The following is a 24,729-nucleotide window of genomic DNA, read 5'->3' on the forward strand; positions in this document are numbered from 1 at the left end:
TGGTACCGTTAAAACTTCAGATCACAGCGCAAAAAATGAGCCCTCATACCGCCCCATACACGGAAAAATAAAAAAGTTATAGGGGTCAGAAGATGACAATTTTAAACTTATTAATTTTCCTGCATGTAGTTATGATTTTTTCCAGAAGTCCGACAAAATCAAACCTATATAAGTAGGGTATCAATTTAATTGTATGGACCTACAGAATAAAGATAACGTGTCATTTTTACCGAAAAATGTACTGCGTAGAAACGGAAGCCCCCAAAAGTTACAAAACAGCGGGGTTTTTTCAATTTTGTCGCACAATGATATATTTTTTCCGTTTCACCGTAGATTTTTGGGCAAAATGACTGATGTCATTACAAAGTAGAATTGGTGGCGCAGAAAATAAGCAATCATATGGATTTTTAGGTGCAAAATTGAAAGAGTTATGATTTTTTAAAGGCAAGGAGCAAAAAACGAAAATGCAAAAACTGAAAAACCCCTAGTCCTTAAGGGGTTAAAGGACATCACCCATTTTGACCTTAAGGACACAGCCAGTTTTTGCAAATCTGACCACCTCGGGATGCTTTTACTTATTAGATTTAGAGAAAGTTTTTTCAAGATATATTCTACTTTAATATAGTGCTAATTTTTCATCGATACTTGCATCATTTCTTGGTGAAAAACTCCAAGATTTCATGAAAATTTTGAAAATTTAGTATTTTTCTAACTTTGAAACTCTCGGCTTGTAAGGAAAATGGACATTGCAAATAAATGATATATTGATTCACAAATACAATATGGGGGGGGGGGGGAATTATCAACGTTTTCTATTTTCCAGTTCAATATAGACCAACCTACATAGCGTAAGGTTGGTCTATTGTATGCCTAATTTATCAAAAGTCTCACGGCTGTTGATAAATTCTGACTTCGGGATCTACGGTTTAGGTCTAACATTTCTCTGTACTTTTGCCCGATGCAAATTTTCGTTGAAAAGTCGCTATTGATAAATTCAGCACCAATGCATTTTTTCCCTCTAAAATAGCCTAGAATGCATCATGTCTGGGCATGCTGGGAGTTGCAGTTTTGCTAATTGTAAAGGGGAAGCACTTCCCCGCCACATCATCGCTGCCAGACCTCCGGACACCCGCCGCACACCTCCCAATCCCGCCAATCACATGCACACTCGATTGCTGATCGGGTTAATCAGATGGGGTCCCGGGGTGTCAAGCGGGAGTGGTCTCCTACCGGACACCCCAGGACTTTAGCTAATTAACCCGATCAGCGCCGTGGGAGCGCATATTTAATGAACGCCGTGTATATATGGCGGAATGCGCAAAGGTATCAAGTCATCCGTCATTATATATATTCTATAAATATATATATATATATATATATATATACACACACACATTTATACATACATATATATATATACATACATATATACACACACACACACACACACACACACACACACGACGTTCTGCGGGAAGGGGTTAAAGTGTACCTGTCGTTTTAATAAATTTTAGACATGTCCTAGAGCCATGTGAAAATGTTTTGATTGGTAAAACAAGCAGGGAGAGAAGTGTGTGGCTGAGCTCCCTGCTCACTGTCTACAGGAACAAAACAATCTCATAGATTTGCATTACGAGTTATGCGATACAGAGCCTGAGAGAACACACAGACCCAGAGCGATCAAAACGTTTCATATATCTACCACATAAGTTTTTTTTTTTGTTTTGTTTTTTAAATGATGGTGCCAATTTAAGCACATTTTTAAGGGAATTGACTGGATTGGATTAAATAAAACTACACATTTGCACATGGGAATGAATGCATGTGCAGCAAGTTCCATACAGAGGAGATTGATAGACAAGTCTATTTGTAGACCCATCCATCTGAGGCCATGTTTAGGAAGGCACTGCCATACGGTCTGTGGCACTTCCCAATGTAAGAGATCGGCATAGACTGATTTCCCCCTCGTTAGATAAAAGAAAACTAAGGCGCTTTGAAAAAGGACTTCAATCTTGAACATCTAGCCCAGTCCCATGTTAACTGGCTTTATTAGTAAATCACTATATATGTCCACGGGATAAGGGAAGAGTATTTAAGTCAGTGGGTGTCAGACTGCTGGGTCCCCCACTAATTACATGGGTCTCATGTCTCCCAAGTTGAATGAAGCGGAAGTCAGACATGTGCACTGCCTATCCATTTAATAAATATAGTTGTCATTAGCTGGTACTCAGCAGTAGGACCCCCATCAATCAGGAGGTCTTTAGCTTTAGGTCCAGTAAGGAACAGGTTGAATATAAGCACCTTATTTTGCATTGGATTGTATTTTCTACACCATACTATATTTAGTGTCTTTCTAGGGGTCCTATAGCTTAGTTTAATGTAGTGTAGCACCCCACTATGTATTTGCTTGGTGCCTGTAATCAGGGATGTGGAAATCCTAACGCCCGACGCCCGGGACAAGTAGTTTTGGGTGCCGGGCAGGTGAATTGTTTATAGATTTAGCCCTGTATCGGGCGAGCAGGGACAGACAGACTTCCCCCTTATTTTTCTTTAATGTCGGTGTGAGGCGCAGGAGCCGATGGAAGTCTACACCTCACACCGGAGCTCAGAGTGTATGGAGGGGGCGGCAGCCTCCAGCTGACTGCAGAGCCCCCTTATCTCTCCTCCCGGAGGATGGACGGAGCTCAGAAGACACAGCAGGGTGAGAGAATGGACGAGCACAGCTCCGTACACAGCTCCATCCCCCACACACAGCTCTATCCCTCCCCCTCCCCCTGCTCTGTCTCCACAGGACCTAATCCACCACGGGGAGGTTGCTAGTTTGCACGAGGAAAACACAGAGCAGGGGGGAGGACGGAAATCTCACCTCACACCGGCCGGGACTACAGCTCTGATGTCCACTCATGGCGGCTCAGGTGAGGAGACCGAGAATACAGACGGCAGCGGCAGGAAGGGTGGTTGTATATGTATGGTGTGAGTGTATGTGTGATGTGTATGTAATGTATGATTTGGGGGGGGGGGCAGCGGCAGGTGTATGTATGATGTGTGCATATGTATGGTGTATATCAGTGTTTCCCAACCAGGGTGCCTCCCGCTGTTGCAAAACTACAACTCCCAGCATGCCCTGGGCATGCTGGGAGTTGTAGTTTTGCAACAGCTGGAGGCACCCTGGTTGGGAAACACTGGTGTATATGTATGGTGTGAGTGTATGTGTGATGTGTGTATGATGTCTGTGTGATGTGTATGTAATGTATGATGTGTGTATGATGTCTGTGTGATGTGTATGTAATGTATGATGTGTGTATAATGTCTGTGTGTGATGTGTATGTAATGTATAATGTGTGTATGATGTCTCTGTGTGTGATGTGTATGTAATGTATAATGTGTGTATGATGTGTATGTAATGTATAATGTGTGTATGATGTCTGTGTGTGATGTGTATGTAATGTATAATGTCTGTGTGTGATGTGTATGTAATGTATAATGTGTGTATGATGTGTATGTAATGTATAATGTGTGTATGATGTCTGTGTGTGATGTGTATGTAATGTATAATGTGTGTATGATGTCTGTGTGATGTGTATGTAATGTATGATGTGTGTACGATGTCTGTGTGTGATGTGTATGTAATGTATAATGTGTGTGTAATGTATAATGTGTGTATGATGTCTGTCTGTGTGATGTGTATGTAATGTATGATGTCTGTGTGTGATGTGTATGTAATGTATAATGTGTGTATGATGTCTGTGTGATGTGTATGTAATGTATGATGTGTGTACGATGTCTGTGTGTGATGTGTATGTAATGGATAATGTGTGTATGATGTCTGTATGATGTCTGTATGTGTGATGTGTATGTAATGTATAATGTGTGCATGATGTCTGTCTATGTGTGATGTGTATGTAATGTATGAAGTGTGTATGATGTCTGTCTGTGTGTATGTAATGTAGGATGTGTGTATGATGTTTCTCTGTGTGTGATGTGTATGTATTGTATGAAGTCTGTGTGTGATCTGTATGTAATGTATAATGTGTGTATAATGTCTAAGTGTGATGTGTATGTAATGTATGATGTGTGTATGATGTCTAAGTGTGATGTGTGTGTGTATGTGATGTATGATGTGGGGGGCAGCGGTGGGTGTATGTATGATGTGTGCATATGTATGGTGTATATGTATGGTGTGAGTGTATGTGTGATGTGTGTATGATGTCTGTCTGTCTGTGTGTGATATGTATGCAATGTATAATGTGTGTATGATGTCTAAGTGTGATGTGTGTATGTATGTGATGTATGATGTGGGGGGCAGCGGCGGGTGTAAGTATGATGTGTGTATATGTATGGTGTGAGTATGTGTGTACGTAATGTATGATGTGGGGGGGGGGGCAGTGGTGGGGTGTGTGTGTATGATATGGGGGCAGTGGCTGGTGCATGTATGATATGTGTATGTATGATATATGAATGCCCGAACCAAAACTACAACTCCCAGCATGTTGCACCATAACCTAAACTGTAGAACTATAAAGTGTAACATGCTGGGAGTTGTAGTTTTGGTTCGGGTCAGCTGCAGAGCCATAGGCTGCATCAGGGCATGCTGGGTGTTGTAGTTACTAACTGCAATTCCCAGTATTCCTTGACACATCCTATGGCTCTGCAGCTGACACAAACCAAAACTACAACTCCCAGCATGTCCTACACTAACCTTAACTGTACTACTATACAGTGCAACATGCTGCAACACCCACACAACCATAGGCTGTATCAGGGCATGCTGGGTGTTGTAGTTATCTAGTAACTAAATGCAACTTCCAGCATTTTCTGACACAAAATGCAGCTCAAACTGGAGAAGAAGAACCCCCCTTCCCCCCCCCCCCCCCCCCCCCCAGTAACACATAAGTCCCTATGAAGACTGAAAAATAGTGATTAAAATATTGTAAAAAGTGCGTATACATGTGAATAAGCCCCTTCCCTAATAAAAGTTTCCAATTTTCTTTAAATAAAAATAATGTACAAAAATAAACATAAGTGGTATCGCTGCATGTGGAAATGTCCAGACTGTTAAAATATAATGTTAATTAAACCGTACGGTGAACGGTGTAAATGTAAATAATTGTCCAGAATTGCTCATTTTTGGTCACTTCATATTAGAAATTTTTTATAAGGTGATCAAAAAGTTATATCTAGACTTTTCTGGGCTTGTCTGGGGTGTAAGAGGAGCTACAGCTCTCACCCGCTAATAGCCTGGCATACTGCGATCACCTATTAACCCATTAGATCACCGCTGTCAGCAGTGTCTAAAGGATCTTATATCCATCCCTGGTGGTCTAGTGGGGGGGGGGGGGGGGATCAGACTATTTTGGTTGAAATTATTTCATCTGCCAGGACAAGTGGATTTTCTTGAGGGACAAGTAGATTGTGTTCAGCTTTAGTCCCTTGGACAAGTAGTTTTTTTTTTATTTCCACACCCCTGCTGTAATACTAGTTTGAAAATCCCTACATTTCTTTTTATTCTTTTTTAATATGTACCGTATCTAATACAGTATATGCCACGTTATCTGTACTAGACAAATGTCTGTTATTAGTTAATATTGTGCTCCTAAATGCACTGCTTGTGGAATAATATACTCTGTTTTTAATTTGTTTTATTGAACCGAACAGCTCAAAGAGACTTCATATCTGGTTATTGGTAAAAAAGAACAGACTCTTCAGTAATGCTGCACATCCACCTTCATTTTCATCCTCATTGAAGATTTCATACATTGCCTAAAGGGACTAGTAAGGTAGAACATTCTACAGGAATTTAATTTGGGATTCATACCGAGGGTTTCCACGATGGGTAATTTCTTTACAATAGCTCTTTTCTTCACCATTCTCATCACGCCAAGTGCCAGTGTTACAGTTACAACAATAGGAAGACCTTCAGGGATAGCTGCCACGGCAAGACTGAAAATAAGAAATGTTAAAAGGTAAGATTGAATCATTGCCCTGCTCCACCATTCCACAGTTTATAAGAAAGGCAGCTAAAGACATTATTATTTTGATAAAAATGTATGAGCAGTCGGAATACGCAGATAAGTTACATGGTGTAACACATTACATTTACTTTACTCCAGCCATCTCCCATGAAGATTAAATGGAAGATCATTTCAGATAGTTTTACTATTATGAGAGTCTAAAGCAAGACGGTGCTGGCGAGAGACCAAAAAACTGGGTTTAGGCTGCTCGTACATGCGGTTCCCAGAAGTACTTGAAACAATAGTAAGTCCAGGTGCAGCAAGGTCATAAGCAGTAAATCACAAGTTGAAACAATAGTAGGTCCTGATGCAGCGCAGCAGTTAGCAGTAAAGGACAGTGCTTACAATGTACTGCTATCACTACAGGTACGAGCAGCCTTAATGGTCACTATAGTATTAAACAGTGTCCCTTCTTTCATAGCCAATGTGATTCCTGACATATTTGTAAATCGCTCAATTTAAAATTTGACTCTAACCCCTCAAACAACAGCTTTATAGTCTAAGCCACTAGGCTCCTTACTTGCTGCAATCTGCTGTCCACTACAAGCTGAGGCTGTTTGTCCAGCTCTCTTGTCTTAATACCAGTGCTGTCTGCTGAATGTAATCTTTCTCCCTTTAGCTTGTCATCCCAACCAGCAACAACTCTGTCCTTACTGTAACCTCTTCCTTACTTTGTTGCTGCCGTTTCTGTCATTTCTGCTCATTTAACCCCTTGCAAAACCAGTGCTTCACATGTGATCTCTCAAAAACAGCAGTGACAGCAATAAAATCACTTTGTCACGAATCTGAGGGGGTTACGCTAACATAACCGTGCAGATTAATAAGCCACTGAAACAACAGGTAAAAAAAGATCAGGACCACATCCTTTCCTGGCCAACATCAGATGGAAAGCTCATGGTAGTGATGTGCTGGAAGCAGGTGGACTTGAAAGATCTTAGTGAGAGTCAGAGTGTTGAGAGCAAGGACCTTATTAAGGGTATTATTGGCTTTTGTCAGTTATTGTGAAATAAGTTAGGTAGCGCCTTATGTGTAGGCTAGGCTGTTTTCATATGTGCAATCATTAAAATCTGAGTGCAAATGTTATATTGGTTTCCATACTATTTGGAACACCTCTGTAATGGCCATGGGGCACACCATTTAGTGTATAAAAATGTAGTCCACCTTTACAATAGAATTTCTATCAGGGCCATAAGGCCTGGACCCTCCTAGAGTTTAGATGAACCAGGTGCCATTTACTTGAACAATGGGGGTCCAGGTTTTGTTACTGTAATACATATGTGCAACACGGTTTCTACGAAACACTTACCTTACACCAATAGTGAACATGTCAAGTATGTGTTTCCCTTGTAACCACCCCACCAGCATGATGATACCTAGATAAATCATGTGCAAAGAAAACACATTGCTTAGTTAGCACCACAGAAACAAAAGTATATTTAGAAATAGAACAGACATTAACACGAAACCCTGATGCTATAGGAAAATATATTTTAAAAGAAATATGCAGTGTTTATTTAGTATTGATGAGCGGGATAGCAAATGAAAGGCAGCTAAAACAGAGCCAGAAACACTTCCCAAGAGATCATTTACTGCTGTAATAGCCGAGTGACTGTAACTGTGAATAAAAGATGATCAATACTTCACACCGGAAGGGAGAGATGCTCACCTATAATACCAAATGAGTACAAGGAGAGCTGCTTTCCCAAAATATCCATGCTTTTTTGAAGTGGTGTTTTAGGTGCCTAGAAAGAAAGTAAAGGGGAAGAGTAGATGTAAAAATTAGTTATTCAACACAACAGATTGAGGCATAAAACATCATGACCTGTGGGTGCATTTGTAAAATGCCATCTGGTAAAGCAAGAACATGCAACTTGTGGCTCATTCCATCTCTAAGGGAAAGGAGAAGGAAAAAAGGCCTAATGCTTGTATGACAAGCATCATATCATATCAAAAGCACCCATACCCCAAGGCAACAGCCCCGACTTGGGGAAAATCCAGCCCTTTTAAAAACGTTATACATATATGTTACTGGAAACTGCTACAATAGAACATGTCCAATAACTCACCTCTTCAGCTTGCATCATCTTAAAAACTTCTCCAAATTCAGAGTTTTCACCAGTTCCAATGACAATACCCTGTAAACAAGATGTATCATCTCTTTACCAGAATACACTTCTGCAGGAATCTACAGACATCTATAAATAATATTAAGTAAAACAAGACACACAGGTTTACTGTACTCCTGAACATGTAAGAGAGTTATCCGGGTGGTTCATTTTCATATGTAGGATAATAGGATTGAAAAAAAAATGTGAACTGTACATTATAAGAGACTGTTCTAAAAATCCAGAGTATTACCCTAAATCATTTAGCATTTCACTCACTGGTAAAATGTGTTCGTACGGAGCCACTGCCCCATTTAAAGACATTGGAGGCTATGACCTGTATTGCACAATTTCAGGCTCCATTGTCTTGTAGTCTAAAATTCAGTATATAAAATTAGTAATGGGGAAAGTCATCCATCAGTGAATGTCACCCACCTATACAATGGAAAAAAAAATAATTCCATAGCATTGTATTTTAAATTGATTTTGAGTCATCCGAGTATATTTTTGCTGTGTTCAGTTATTTAGTTTAAATTGCAATCTGCTGCATCAAATATGCTCAGGATACTGTATGTGTGAATACACCCTTAGGGCTCGTTCACACAATCGGAAATTTTTTCAAACTCCGCTGGCGAAAATCTGCTGCGGGCAGCACACAGAGACCCCGCCCCTTTTCAAACTCGTAGCAGGAGATTCGCTGCCAGTTTGAAAAGAAATCCACTCGTGGGAACGAGCCCTTAGCGTGCATTCACACACAGGATCCGCTGTAGATTGGATGTTGAAAAAATCCACAGTATTAGAACTGCAATTGCAACTTTACAAGGCAATTCTCATGTTCTATTGACTGCCTTGAAAAGTCCACAACATCTGATTTTACAACTGCGCAATTGTGTATCCAGCATGTGTGAATACACACTACACTGTTACTCAGTTATCCAACACGTTTTAGTAAGTAAAATGGGAAATCTTTAACAAAGAGCCCCCTACCCCTCATCCACCCCTTTTGGTATGGGTGAGTACGATAAGTCCACTGTATGGAAATGACCAGTCAGTCAAACACATGTAGAATTGCTTACTATTGCGTGGATTAAATTCAGTATGCAGGACAAACTTAATTCATATTAAGCAGCTTTCCATACTAAGTAAATCAGTTAGGATTTATTAATACACTTATTCTGCAAGTGAAAGGTGACAAAGCTCTAAAATTCATAGCTAATTCGACTACTGGCACCTGCAGCCCCACAAAGGAGAGAACTCTTAGAATTAGAAGATAGTGAGCCAGGATTTCCTAACCACTATACATTACAGAAGGTAACAGGGTCAACAGGCAACTCTGTACAATTCAGTAGGTTACAGGCTTCAAAGAAATTTAAATGCAAATAGCTCCTCAGAAACAATCTCAAGAACACAAAACTGAAAAGAATGGTATTTTTAGGCCCATTAACATTTAGTCTTCATAACTGTCCAGACCGTAAGGGATTTAGGCTTTGTTTGGTAAATGTGTTGCAGATTCAATGCTATTCAACAGGAATAATGGCGCAGCATGCAGGACGGTTGTTTCAGCTTGTTCCAGTCTGCACTGTTTTTGGGGGGGGAAGCATCCCTTCCTCAAGCTTGGGGAAAGGGACCTCTCCAACCGAAACATTGCATGCTGGATCATGTAACAAATGAAAGCTTCTGCACAGTGCTTGAAATATGTATTTAAACATGAGAATAAAGCATTATTTAAATAAAGCCAGGTGGTCTTGAAAAGATCCTGATGTAACCCCATGGATCTCACGAGTCGTTGGGACTTCATGCAACGTGAAATTATAATGAAACAGCTACTGGCAGGTTCTTATGCAGGATCTAGAGATGAGCGAAGTTACAGTACTTCTAGAGATGAGCGAAGTTACGGCTGGGTGGGCTGGAAAAGGTGGATACAGTCCTAGGAGAGAGTCTCCAGCCCACCGGAGCACCTGAAAGCTGAACTCAGGCTTAAGTCAGCAACTGCCGAGCCGAGAAGCTCGTGCAGAATCGAAGTACTGTAACTTCGCTCATCTCTAGCAGGATCTGCACCATTCTCTCTACAGATTCCTTACTTTTCAATGTCAACTCTCTTTTACTCAATAATTCTAATAACCCCATGTTTAAGGGTATGGATATGCATTGTGAATTTGGAGATTACTATTACAAGTGAAGTTTCTGACTGTAGAGCTATGAATGCTCAAAGCAAAAATGTTGATTTTTAACCTCTGAAAATATCTAGGCATTTTAGGAACACAGGGGGAGATTTATCAAGACCTGTGCGAGGAAAAGTTGACTTGTTGTCTGTACCAACCAATCTGATTGACGATAGAGATATATATTTCTGCTCACCCCCAGGTTGGTGCACGGACCAGACATGGACTGCGTCCCATAAATAAAAGAATAGCTGTCCAGCGCCAAACTCTAAGAAGGAACTTTATTTAGATTGCCATAGGAAATATCAAACTGACTCACGTCACGTCATCTGATTCCGTTTGATGTCTCCTATGGCAATCTATATAAAGTTCCTTCTTAGAGTTTGGTGCTGGACAGCTATTCTTTTGGATGTTGCTCATGCTACTGTGAGCAGCCTGCATTGCTTAATGTGCTACCATGGCCTGCAGCATCTCTGGACTCGTCTCCCATCAAGCACATCTGGGACATCAATGGTCGGCAACTGCTAAGTGAGCTGACAGCAGCGGACCCTGATGATTTGTGTGCTAAGTACATTTAGCATGGCAGAACATTCCTTAGACAACCATAATAACCTCACTGATGGCATGCCAAGACATGTAAGTATGTGTTTCAGTCTGTGGCACTCCTACTCGAAACTATAAAAAAGGAGATTCAAAATGGAGAGGTTTTGAAAATGTTGTATCTTATAAATCATTTCCATATGATTAATGTCTATGGATCCTGTGATCTTCATAATTCCACATTTTTTCCTTCTTGGTGTTGCGATTTTAAATGTTGAGGAATTCTATGCACATACACACAATGCAGGTGTGGGACTTTTGCTGGCAGCATGGTCACTTGTGCCTGTGGCTAGGCAGCTGACAGGTGTAATGTCTAAAAATGCTGACACCTGAAATTATCTGGGTACAGGCCTGCCAGGGCTGAGAGTAAACAAATACCCTTGGCTACAGCTACCAGCATTTAAAAGTTGTGTGTATATATTTTTTAGTTGTCTACATAAAAGCGAATGTGCATGTTTCTAACGTCTACCCCATACATTATTACACATCACCAGTTACTTCATATTAAGGTTGGGAAGTCTAACCACTTGAACCCTCACCAATCCCTGAAATAAAAGAGAATGTGGTTGTATTATCTGCAGAGCCCTGGTTTGGGAATAACTGTACTGGGGGAAAATATGAAGAGCCCACTGTGCTTTAGTAGCAATGCAGCCTCGTGTTCCAGTGATCTCACCCCAGCAAGAAGTAAAGGCACACACAAGGGATTTGTCATAAGATGGGATAACCTCAGCAATAGTACATATCAAGTATTTAAAAAGAGGAAAAGAATAGTCAGATAAATAAGTTTGCAATCCTGTTTACCTTTGCTTTGCCACATCTAACAAGTGTCCCCATGAAGGCGATGTTGCTTCTGGATGTGAGGTCTCCATTAGTGGCAGCTGGTTGAGGGGTTGTGGATTTGGAGCTTGGAGAAGTCTCTCCTGTTAAACTGGATTCATCCACAGATAGATCCATAGCCTTACAGAAGAAAAAGGATTGCAGTGATTTAAAAGGCATGCAAAAAAATATGTATTGTAATCACATTATATTTTGCTGGTAGTGGTTATGTACAGCAGTAACGGGATAGGATATATATATATATATATATACTGTGTATATGGGGACTTTCCCACTCCTATAAAACCCACATTGATAAACATTTAAAGCTTATATGTAAGGGATGCCTAATATACGAGAAGCAGCAAACTGGTTACTCAGCAGTGCACCAGTTAACAAAAGCAATCTCTCTTCTTTAGCGGACAGGGAAATTTATTTTCTTCCAGCATCCCCTGGGCTCCGTGCACTTGACAATTTGATAGATCGCGATGCAATGGGCTAGATTCACTTCCTCCATGTGCATTCTGATCAGCTTTGCAGGGTCATGTTAGATGGGTTTTCACCACACAACATTACAGCATTTCTAATGTTCTCTATTCGCTGTCAATTTATAAAGCGATGCCAAGTTTTCTCCTGACCTAAAGTGTAACTCATCCGGAGACACAAGGACATAATAATGCTCAGTTCAATCTGATTAAAAAGCCTCTCCAGACAGGACTTCAAATATTCTATGCAAGTCCGTACCTGAAAGGGATATTCACCTGCTATTTATTTCCCTAGATCAGCGTTTCCCAACCAGGGTGCCTCCAGGTGTTGCAAAACTACAACTCCTAGCATGCCTGGACAGCCAAAGGCTGTCCAGGCATGCTAGGAGTTGTAGTTTTGCAACATCTTGAGGTGCCCTGGTTGGGAAACCCTGCCCTAGATAATGCTGCTTGGATGCAATACAAGCTCAGTGCCATGAGGGCAGAGCTGTGATTGGTGACTACAGCATCTAAAGGAAATGGTCACAAGTCTACTGAGAAACCCTGGAGGGTAGATCCATGTAAAATTAGATTTGGTATCACTTTAAACTCCTACAACAAGGAAACGGAGCAGCTGGAGAGGGAAAGTGACCCACAGCATGTGAAGTTTGGTGCAGATTTTCTATGTACTAATTGTGGAAATATCTGAAATAATTTCATCATTACATTAACCCCTTTAGGACATGAGCCATAATTGTAGTAACTTGCGCACAGCACCATACATTTATAGTGCAGCTATGAAGCTTGCACTTTCTTCATAACTGCGCTGTAAATGTATGGCACTGTGCGCCAAGTAACTCACTACAGTGCCGTACATTATGAAGGCTAGTGGGTGAGTTACAGCTATTCTCAGAAGTCCTCTCCTAATAAAAATATACATCACTCCCTTTTTCCATTTTAAGGGTAAAATTAACCATTACGCATACATACACCGCATATTTCACTGTGCAAAACCTGCAGTGTATTCTCCTATGAGCAGACAGGCTTTCCTGCGGCAGCTCTGTATGTGCACTGAGGTTTGGAGGCGGTGCCAGCGTGTCAACATGACTAACTTGCAGGCCCGCCTCCAAACCTCACTGCGCACATAGGGCTGCCGCGGGGAGTGTGTGTCTGCTTCGAGAACATGCAGATTATTTCATAAAAAAATTTAAATTGGCCTTTTCCTCAAGGGGTTTAAAGTAGTACAATCATAAAAAAAAAAAAACGCATTTAAAGATTGGAAGTGTCATAATTATACAAAACCACAGAATAAAGTTTACATATCAGTTTTACCATAAAAGTGCACTGCGTAAAAACAACCCCCCCCCCCCCCCCCCCAAAAAAAATAAATAAATAAAAAAGTTAAAAAATTGAATGGGTCCTGCAACGGTTTTATGGATCTGCTATAGCCTATTATAAATAAATAAATAGGCATTAGGTGCTGGGAGTTTGACCTCTAGCAATGCAATACGGATGACCTATACTCCAGAGAGAGATGCCCCTAGACATCTTCTCCATAAGATCCAAAGGATAGGGGGATAAGATGTCTGATTGCAGGGGTCCCACTGCTGGGGACCCCCACGATCTCTCTGCTGAACCCGGCATTCGTTTAGAGCGGCGGGTGCAGCACAGGAGGCTTGTGACGTCATGGTCACACCCCGCTCACATCTTATCCCCTATCCAAAAGGACCCCCGCGATCTCTGCTGCAGCACCCGAGACATCCAGCACGGAGTGAAGTTCACGGGTCCTTTGGATAGGGGATAAGATGCCTAGGGGCGAAGTACCCCTCTAATAGGGAACATTGAGAGAAAAGTTATTAAAGGGGTTTTCCTAACATTTGAGTAAATACCTGTATCCACCATGAAATATTAATAGATGATAATGCTTACTTGTATTGTGCCATCCCCTATTGTTCCTAATGAATGTTGGTAGACAAGTTATTTTTGCTAGGATATATGTAAGTGAGCACGACTGGGTTAATGCACAAGCCATGAGCGACTATGATCCAAATTGTTGGTTTGTTGCTCATCTTTCTCTCTATTGTGGGCTGGAGATTTCCATTCCTTACAAAATGTATTAACCTCATTTCATGTAAAGCAAGCCCCTTTCAGCTCACAGGTTTAAAGCCGCAACTTCGCCAGCAAGCAGATGGTAGACCGCTAAGGCTTTTACCTTTCTTGCTTTGAAGCTTTTTTTGCAGATGAAATAGTTTTCTAAGACAATATTGTCACTGCTCTTTTCACTTGTCTCTCATTTCAGCAAATGCGTTCCTATTACACGGCTAGAATCAAAGCAAGAGCAAACCTGCACAGCATGAACTGCGGCCCTGTACAAGCATATGAGACAGCGGCAGAACCTTCTCAGTGAGGATCCATTACAGGAGGAAATGATTGAGAAGATTAAAGCATGAAGGGAAACCTCTAACACGGGACACACTTAGAGAGTCTAAACAACAGCAAAACCTGTGAGCTCCTGCTATGCCTAGAATGTGGTACATTTTCTGCCTCATTTGCCAGCAGTCCATCTATATAAAAGGGCAAGGCATTCCAGTAATGTGTAGAGAAATAAACCCCCCCATCTCTGCAGCTAAGGCAGTGCTCCTCCAATAAGAGTTACTCATTGTTCCCTTCATACAATACATTTTACTTTTTGTATTACTCCCTCCTCCTTGTGTAAATGGGCCTGTGTGTTTGTCACTTAGATATCACCCTATTACCAAACACTTGCAATTAACCTTTATTATTTATTGAGACAGCTGGCATGTTATGCGTCAGTGACGGGGAAAATGTAATAAGAGGTAAGGCTGTGTTCATACGGCCGTCTAGACCCGTCCCGTTCTTCTCTCGTCAAAAAAAAAAAAAAAAAAAGATAACGGATGCAAACAGATGTTATCCGTTTGTATCCATTTGGATCAGTCATTGTTCGGTTAATAAGCAGAGGAGGAGAAGGTAAAAGGAGGTGGCTAAGTGGAGGAGAGGAGGCATGTTGGGGAGGAGGTTTAAAGAAAAGGTGTATTCAGGGCCGGGGCTGCCACAAGGTAAACAAGACAGCTGCCTAGGGCAGGGCTGGCCAGCTCCCAGAGGCATATTAGTGGAGAGGATATGGTTTAAGGAAGAAGCATATAAATTTGGAATAGTATTATCAATTACAAACATATCTACATGAGGGCTACAATTTTTGGAAATTGGCTGCCAAGGGGCAAAAAAAAATAAAAATAAAAATTGCTAACCATTGCTCTAGAGGCTAATTCAGACTCATCAATTAACACCCCCTCCCCCAAAGGATCTCAAGTTTGCGTACAGTGTTACAGCGTTTGTGATACATTCTCTTTTCCAAGTTCATGAACCAGTTAACTCTGTTAATGAACTCCGCTACAGTCGGGAGGTTTCATCTACCTAAAGTTGAGCTACGAGTTTGCAGACCATGAAAAGCATTCTCAAGTGGTCAGCATACCCCAGAATGAATGTCTCAACTCCACACACCCTAGAGAGAATAGGTGGAGATTTCCCCCAAATAGCTTCCAGTCTAGTACAAGATTGCTTCAAATAATTGAGATCGGTTTTGGGTAGGTGACACCAGGAACAGTTTGAGTCCTTCCTAAGGCCAAAATGTGGGAGTTTGATATACACTGTGTAAAAGATACATCTGTGATAAGCAGTACACCTCACTAGGGGAGGAGGTGTTGAGGATGATTCCACAATGTTCCCCATGTCTATCCTCAATTGGAAAGGAAGAGAGATTCTATTTAGAGTCCTGAAGTACAGTTTTGCAGTTAGTGAAGTCTAAACACGAAAACTAACAAGTTTTGAAAGCATATTTATTCAACATGTACAATTTGCTATGGAGGAGAGAAATACCGCCTGGCGACAGCGCTTTAGTCACTGGAAGGAGATCATTTTCTGTGTAAAGAAAAGCCAACTAGAAGCACTCACCTCAAACAACCGCAAGTCTGCAGGAACTCTGTCTCCAACTGATAGACAAACTGTATCTCCAGGCACCAAATCCCTGGCGAGTGTGTGTTCCAGCCTTCCTTCTCGGATGCTTTACATTGATTAATAAAGGAAAATGAAATACATCACAATTATCTCATTTCTATTCTTAGAATGTTTCATCCAGTCTCTTTACCTTGGCATCTTTCTACTATATCTTTGTAGCTTTCTACGTGGCTATCTATGTAAACGTAAAAGAAGAACAGCATAACCCAGTAGTTTGAAAAATAATGTTGGTGGGGCACACAGAATCTGGAACCCTGGACTCACTGCTTAAAGGGGTACTCTGCTTAAAGAGGTACTCCACAGGAAAACTTTGTTCCCACTGGTGCCAGAGAGTTAAACAGATTTGTAAATTGCTTTTATTTAAAAATCTTAATCCTTCCAGTACTTAGCTGCTGTATATTCCACAGGAAATTCTTTTCTTTTTGAATTTCCTTTCTGTCTGACTACAGTGCTCTCTGCTGACACCTCTGTCCATGTCAGGAACTGTCCAGAGCAGTATATGTTTGCTATGGGGATTTGCTCCTACTCTGGACAGTTCCTAAAATGGACAGAGGTGTCAGCAGAGAGCACTGTGATCAGACAGAAAGGAAATTCAAAAAGAAAAGAATTTCATGTGGAGCTATCAGCAGCTGATAAGTACTGGAAGGATTAAGATTTTTAAATAAACAGAAGTAATTTGCAAATCTGTTTAACTTTCTGCAACCAGTTGATTTAAAAAAAAAAATATATATATATATATATATATATAAATAATTAATATATATATATATATATATATATATATATATATATATATATATATATATATATATATATAATTAATATATATATATATATATATATATATATATATATATATATATATATATATATATATATAATTAATATATATATATATATATATATATATATATATATATATATAATTAATATATATATATATATATATATATATATATATATATATATATATATAAATAATTAATATATATTTTCCAGATAAGTACCCCTTTAAGCAGCAAAAAAAGCTCTCTCCACACCACATGAAGTCCAACCAGCTCACCCAATTATTTTCAAGCAGCGCACAATGGAAATAACACATTGATTGTTTGTTTGATTGATTTATATATAGAGAAAAAAAATTATTATAATTATATATATATATATATATATATATATATATATATATATATATATATATATATACATACACACACATATATAAATCAGCTACCATTAATGTGAAAAATATAATATGCATAAATCCATCATCTAGTTCAATTCATTATCTAAAAAAATTGAAAAAATTTTTACGATCTGTATATGTAGCCATTTATCTTTCCAAGAACAAAGGCTGCTGCAGCATGAAATGTTTCAGCTGCCAATGCATCTTTTTTAAGCATACTTGAAAAAGGCTGCATGGGCAGCTGAAATGTTGCATGTTGTATTTGAAAATGGAATAAAAACACCTACTTTTGCATTCATCCGACTACTGCTGCTGCAGCCTTTGTTCTTGGATCTGCATTTTGGACCCTGACCAAGGCTGTCTAGACTGCGTGCACCACCCTAAACCTGAAACTTGACGTGCTGCTCTTCCCATAGCGCGCGCTCTCTCTCTCTCGCTCTCCTAGGACGTATGACCTTTAGCTCTGGCTCCTCCCATTTCTCTTAATCCTCTCAGATGTTTCTCCACCTTGATTGGAGTCACAGTGGCCTCTATAATTCTTAAACAGAGGAAGTTTGGAAAAACCAGGACACCTCCTAGAGCTGGCCGGTCCATAAAACTAAGAAATCAGGGAAGATGGGCCTTGGTAAGAGAGGTGACCAAGAACCCAATGGTCACTCTGGATAAGCTCCAAAGATCCAGTGTGCAGATTGGATAATGATCCATCACTGCAGCACTCCACCAATTTGGGCTTGATGGGATAGAATGGTACATAAAAGCCCCCCTTGAGTCTGCAAAATAAATAAATAAAATAAAAACAAAACAAAAAGCACCAAAAAGGGGACTCTCAAACTGAGAAACAAGATTCCCTCGTCTGATGAAACCAAGACTGAACTTTCTGGCCTCCAAATTAAAACCTCTTCACCTACCCAATACCCTTCCCACATTAAAGCATGGTGGTGGAAGCATTATGCTGTGAGGAGGATGTTAAGGACAGGAACACTGGGCAGGGTTAAAGGGAAAAAAAACATGGAGCAAAGTAGAAAGGTATATTTAATGAAAACCTGATATGGAGCGCTCTGGACCTTAGGCTGGGCCAAGAACACAAGACAACAACCCTAAGCACATGCTCAAGACAACACAGGAATGGCTTAGAGACAACTCTGAATGTCCTGGACACCTTGATCCCAATGAAACCTCTCTGAAGAGGCCTGGAAATGTCACTGACAGTCCCCATCCAACCTGAGAGGATCTACAGAGAAGAATAGCAGACAATCCCCAAACTGATGTATGCAAACCCTGTGACACTATACACAAGACTGTAATCACTGCCAAAAGGTGCTTCCACTAAGTACTGAGTAAAGGGTCTGAATACTTCTGTCAAGGCAATATTTTAGTTTTTCTTAAATAAGCAAACATTTTAAACATTCTGTTTTCACTTTGCGATTATAGACAAGGCTGCAACATAAGAAAATTGAGAAATTCCAAATAAACTGTACACAGTACATATTCTATCAATTTTGCAATACTGTACAAAGCAGAAAGTTCATTTGCACTTCGTGTCAATCAAGGCATTCACATTAATACACAACACTGGCCCTCATTTACTATTGCAATCCCGACATGTGTTGTCAGGTTGTGCGCCAGATTCAGGTGCATTGCGCCAGAAATTCCGTCTGTGCCGGAACTGAAAAAAACCTGACTAACTCTCCATTCTACTGAGAAACCTGAAAAAGGGGCGTGCCCGTCTAGAAAAAGGGGGTTTGGTCACCAAAAAGGGGCGTGTTCCCAATTTTTTGTTCACAAAAACCCAACTTATTTACTAATGTTTCCACAGAAAATGTGGTGGATTTGAGCTGAGGAAAAACCTACAGATCAGAGCATGTGTAAAAAAAACAAAGTGTAGAGAAAAGTGAAAAATGTAGGGAAACCTTAGTAAATACCATAGAAAAAAATGTAAATCCCACCAAGAAACCTACACTCCACTCTTCATTAATCAGGCCCAGATTTATCAAACTGTGTGAGAGAAAAAGTGGAGGGATTTTCCCACAGCAGCCAATCACAGCTCAGCTAAGGAGCTCTGGTAAAGTGAAAGCTGAACTGTGATTGGTTGCTGTGGAGAAATCACTCCACTTTTTCTCTCACAAAGCTTTATAAATCTGGGCAAATGTGTGTACTTTCACTTCAAATTAGAAAACTAGTAAATCATAAATGAAATCCTACCAGTGACATTCTGGTGGTACTAGCTTGCTCAGTTCTTCCAGTGATTTCTCTGACCGATACTCCTAAAAATGAAAAGGATAAGAAAATAAGTGTAAACTTCTTGATTACCTTGTGTTTTTTATACTGCAATTCTGATAACTAGAACAATGGTAAACAAGTTGGAATGAATGGATCTCTACTTCTACAATCTACATACTACAGCAGTTTTCAATGCCCAGTTAGCCCGAGGAGCACTATAGAATTGTTAGTAGACAGCTGGCCACTTTCCTTGATTAGGTATTTTCTTAGCTAACAGTTTGCTTGGGCTTCTTTCACACTGCCGTTATGACACAGCAGTGTGACGGCCGCCAGGGAGAATAACGGGAGAAAAAAATAAGTCAAGTGAGACTTTAGTGGCAATTCTTGACGGGGAGCAACGGAAGTGAAAGGGGCCTTAGATGGTGTTTTCTAACAGAGGCTCAAGATAGTTTTTAGCTCTTAAAAAGGAGTACTCTAGGATGAGACTAATTGCCCCTCATACTGCTGGCAGTAAAAAATAAATAAATAAATAAAAGGAAGTACATACCTTCCTTCGCTACCCCAGTGCCTCCGGTAACCGGCTTCGGCCTCCGCCGAAATCCTCCTCCTGGTTGCCAGTGGTGGGTGAGTCATACTGCATTCAGCCAATCACCGGCCGCAGCTTAGTCTCGCCTCGGCCGGCGATAGGCTGAGCGGCAGTGTGATGTCACACTGCCGCTAAGCCTATCACCGGCCGAGGCGGGACTTCGCTGCGGCCGGTGATTGACTTAATGCAGTATGACTCGCCGACCACCAGCAACCAGAAAGAGTATACGGTGGAGGCTGGCAGTATGACGGGCAATTTTCCTATCCCGGAGTACTCCTTTAAGCCTACTGCAGAGAAACAATGCTGTGTATTTCGCACACTTTAGGTAAGTTATATCTTGCCTAAGCTTTAGGCTAGGATTACGTGACAACTTGTATCTGTCATCCTGATGCATCACAAGTAATGATAGTGAATGTGGTCCTGTTGCAACCTTCAAATTACAGGAATGTGACACTGCAGTTTCCAGAAATCGAAACCTGCTGAGTTTACGGACAATCACACACACTCTCTATCATTAGATTTCAGCAGAAGGATGGCCACAAGTCACTGTATAGACTAGCCCAGCCTTCAAATGAGGGATCAACCATGACTGATAAACAGCAACCCAAGTGGGGTCTATTCAGTGAAAACCCATGCAAGCACTTCAGGATAGAGTAATTTAGTGGAAGCAAATATACTGTTATGCCTTATTATGTAATCTGTAGTTTTCCCCCTCAGATGCTGACATTCTAAGAGTGTTATGCAGTTTAATAAAACTTTATCACAAGTTGCTGAGCTATAAAAAAAAAAAAAAATAGTAAAGAATAAGCCATCCTCGCCAACTACTACACTATAAAGTGCTAATATTGCAGATAAAAACCAAGACTAATAATATTTCAACACTCAGTCTAGAGCAAGAAGAAAAAACAACCCTTACCTGAACAAATGCAACGGTGACAACTATTAGTATTGCCTAAAACAAAAGAAGAAAAGGTAGAGATATAAACCCCCATAGAATTTCATACGTGATGGAAGCATTGATCACCAGCAGAAGAATTAGGAAGACAAAATCGACCTGCTTTAAGAACATGACTTCAATGTCAATGCGTATATTCACGCGGCGGAATTTCCATGCAGAATTCCGCTGCAGCAGAGTCCTATTGATTTGAATAGGATTCTGCTGCAAATTTCACACAGCAGAATTTTTCACCATGGAAATTCCGATTTAGACGTTCGCAAAAAGAATAGACATGTCTATCCTTTCTACAAATCCCGCAAGCAAATGCATTGCTGTAAATGACAGGGTGCATTTCTGAGCAAATTAGTCAAATGTGCGGAAAGTCCACACTTGTTTTCCGGGCAGACATTCCGCACTCCGGCCTCAGTGACTTATCAGAATGTGAAAATTATGGGGGAGATTTATCAAAACCTGTCCAGAGGAAAAGCTGCTGAGTTGACCATAGCAACCAATCAGATCTCTTTCACTTTTCAGAGGCCTTTTCAAAAATGAAAGAAGCAATCTGATTGGTTGCTATGGGCAACTCAACAACTTTTCCTCTGGACAGGTTTTGATAAATCTCCCCCTATATTCATAAACAAACTCGGGTCTTTGCTATTAACATCTGTGCGGCCACATGGCCCTCATCTCTACAGGCTTCTCATATTTGCATTAATGATGCTATTAAAAATGGTACAGTCCAGCCACCCTATATGTATATACTCCCCCTGCTGTGCTGCAGGTTACAGTATCACCAAATTCTATACATTATGAAGAATTGTGCCTTTTAGCAATTCCAGCGGCCCCGGCAGACGCACAAAAGGCCAATGTTTAAATTAACGCCAAACAACATTATAAATAAGCAGCAGTTACATTTGTTCTCTGTAATGTCTGCTTTTGTTATTATGGCTACCTGCTAACAGCGCACTGCAGCACAAACAATCTTTGTGAAAGAACAAATTTTAAGCAAATGTGCGTTTTCTAAATATTCATCTTGAGATAAATAGACCGCAAACAACCATGAAGCAATTCAGGGAACAGCACAGAAGGTCACAGCTAGCGTTCAGTATAAAATGTGCTGGGTACGATCACAGGTCAAGGGCAAAACCCAGAACAAAACGCTTCACTCATGCCGCCAGAATTATTGTGTTTTCCTATAAATGTTTTCGGTCACAACACATTTAGCTGATAAGTGGCCTATGACCATAACCTGTTTCAGGGACTAGGCCACTGTTTCCCAACCATTGTGCCTCCAGCTGTTGCAAAACTACAACTCCCAGCACTCCCGGACAGCCTCCAGCTGTCCGGGTATGCTGGGAGTTGTAGTTTTGCAACAGCTGGAGGTACCCTGGTTGGGAAACAGTGGCCTAGGCAATGAATGTATGCTAAATATACAGATCTATTCAATTAAAGGCTATTAACTTACCACTGTGATACTGACAGCATCATCAAACTGATGCATTAAGATACTGATGACAGCAGAGGCCAGCAGGAGCATAAGGAGCGGGTTCTTAAACTGAAAAAGAAACAGATTCATTGCAATTTATTTCAGGTTCCAGGCCATGCAAAAGACATAAAAGAAAAAAAATGTTATGACTCATGCTGAACCTTTCATCAATATTTAGAAATAAATTATGTATCAAGGTATACCACATTTTAGTTTTGACAACAAGAGAGCCAGATTAAGTAAAATGTAACCATGGAGACACATAACTCTGCAATGATGTAAGATGCTGACCTGGAGGCTCCAAATCCCTAAATTCCAAGAGTAAGTAGAGTACTGTTTACTAGCTATGGCATGGAATCCCCTAAAATAACAGTGTGATGGCATTATGGGCATATAGCTGCACAGATAGTTTCTGCCCAAACGGGGACATGAATATAAATAGGTACTGAATTAAATGTTTGGCAGATCTGTCTATAAAGCACTACAACATGTTGAATCAGTGATTTATTATTCCTTCAATCCTCAGGGGTGCTGTCTATACTGATGTCCCCATGTGGGCAGAGATTACCTGTGCAGGTAAATGTCCATATAGAGATGGTCACACCACTCATGTAAACAAGATATGGCATGGATCATAAACAGTAATGTTCTTAGTCTTGAAATGTAGTTTGGTCAGAAAAAGGTTGGGATATAACATATTTCAATTATTCTTCACTACACATCTGAAATCCCGTACTGATCTCAATAGGGGTATCATTTTGATTCTTCTCAATATATCTCACCTGTGCAATATATTTTTTCCATAATGGCTCATCTTCACCGATTTCAAACTCATTCCATCCATGGGAGGCTCGCCTGTGACAGACTTCAGAATTCGATAACCCACTCTGGAGATCAGCCTGTGAGAAAAATCAGAACATCTATGAAACACGTAAAGACATGTAAGAAAAAAGAAAGTGTTAAAGAGGTACTCCGCTGCTCAGCATTTGGAACAAACTGTTCCGATCGCTGGAGCCGGAATGTAATGACGTCATAGCCCCACCCCCTCATGACGTCACGCACACCCCCTATATGCAAGTCTATGGGAGGGGGCGTGATGGCCATCACGCCCAAATCCCATAGTCTTGAATTGAGGGGGCGTGCTGTCATAAGGGGCCGGGCTATGACGTCACGAGCTGCCGGCTCCAGTTTTCGGAAGCGGGATGGCCATGTTTCAGGCTTACAACTGCAGCACACTAATCCCTTAAAACTGCTAAAATAATACAGAAGTGACAATCAAAAAAAAATAAAAATAAAGTGTTCCCACTTCTTGGTAACAGGAGGAATAATGCAGTTCTATGCTTCTTCTCATATTGCTATTATAAGTTAAAGGGGTACTCCGGTGGAAAACCAGATTTTTTTCTAATCAACTAGTGCCAGAAAGTTAAACAGATTTGTAAATTATGCTGTATGCTCCAGAGGAAGGTACATAGTTCTTTTGTCTTACCACAGTTCTCTCCTGTCCAGAGCAGGAGAGGTTTGCTCCTTCTCTGGTCAGTTCCTGACATGGACAGAAGTGGCAGCAGAGAGCACTGTGGTCAGACTGGAAAGCACTATACAACTTCCTGTGGAGCATACAGCAGCTGATAAGTACTGGAAGGATTAAAGGGGTACTCTGGCACTTTCACGCAGCTTATACTGTATGCTGTGTTCCATGAGGTGACTGCAGCGAGGGGCGTGCAGATTTAAGGAAAGGTGCATGGCTACATGCTCTAGTGATCCTGCAGGCTGATCGTGGCCCTTTGATAAAATATGCACAGGGCTAGATAGGGCTTTGTCATCATGATTTTAGGCATACTTCTTTATTTCTATTGTCCTTTCCAGCGCCGACATGCTGAGATGTAAGCAGTTATAAATGTGGTTCAATCGACCCATTTGTCATTCGACAGGATAGTCCATTTCATGTCTTTATCACTGCCTTATTCTATTTAACTGACAAAGGTAGAGCTGGGGAACCCCTCTGGACATTTGAGCCTCATTTGCAAAATAACAAAGGTTTATATTATGCGGATTTCGAAGGACTATGGAAATAAAATATAAAACAAAAACGTATGCCTGGCATCTTGATGACTTGCCCCATCT

At 40.6% G+C, this 24,729-nt stretch overlaps 1 protein-coding gene across 5 annotated transcripts in view; it reads right to left on the reverse strand.

Moving 5' to 3' along the window:
- The window catches only part of ATP2C1 (ATPase secretory pathway Ca2+ transporting 1), a 165,532-nt gene that overhangs the window by 36,917 nt on the left and 103,886 nt on the right, over positions 1 to 24,729 (reverse strand). For all 5 annotated transcript variants that reach the window (XR_008844057.1, XM_056520659.1, XM_056520660.1 and 2 more), the window contains 10 exons: positions 23,391 to 23,507; positions 22,588 to 22,677; positions 21,102 to 21,137; positions 19,582 to 19,643; positions 16,131 to 16,239; positions 11,680 to 11,835; positions 8,078 to 8,146; positions 7,678 to 7,753; positions 7,318 to 7,384; positions 5,816 to 5,940 (listed from right to left, as the gene is read on the reverse strand). Coding sequence is in view for 4 of the 5 variants with exons in the window: in XM_056520659.1 (XP_056376634.1) it covers positions 5,816 to 5,940; positions 7,318 to 7,384; positions 7,678 to 7,753; positions 8,078 to 8,146; positions 11,680 to 11,835; positions 16,131 to 16,239; positions 19,582 to 19,643; positions 21,102 to 21,137; positions 22,588 to 22,677; positions 23,391 to 23,507 (907 nt within the window). In the remaining variant the exon portion in view is untranslated. The remainder of the gene's footprint in view (positions 1 to 5,815; positions 5,941 to 7,317; positions 7,385 to 7,677; positions 7,754 to 8,077; positions 8,147 to 11,679; positions 11,836 to 16,130; positions 16,240 to 19,581; positions 19,644 to 21,101; positions 21,138 to 22,587; positions 22,678 to 23,390; positions 23,508 to 24,729) is intronic.

This window comes from Hyla sarda, chromosome 5, assembly GCF_029499605.1.
Source record: "Hyla sarda isolate aHylSar1 chromosome 5, aHylSar1.hap1, whole genome shotgun sequence".
NCBI lineage: Eukaryota > Metazoa > Chordata > Amphibia > Anura > Hylidae > Hyla > Hyla sarda.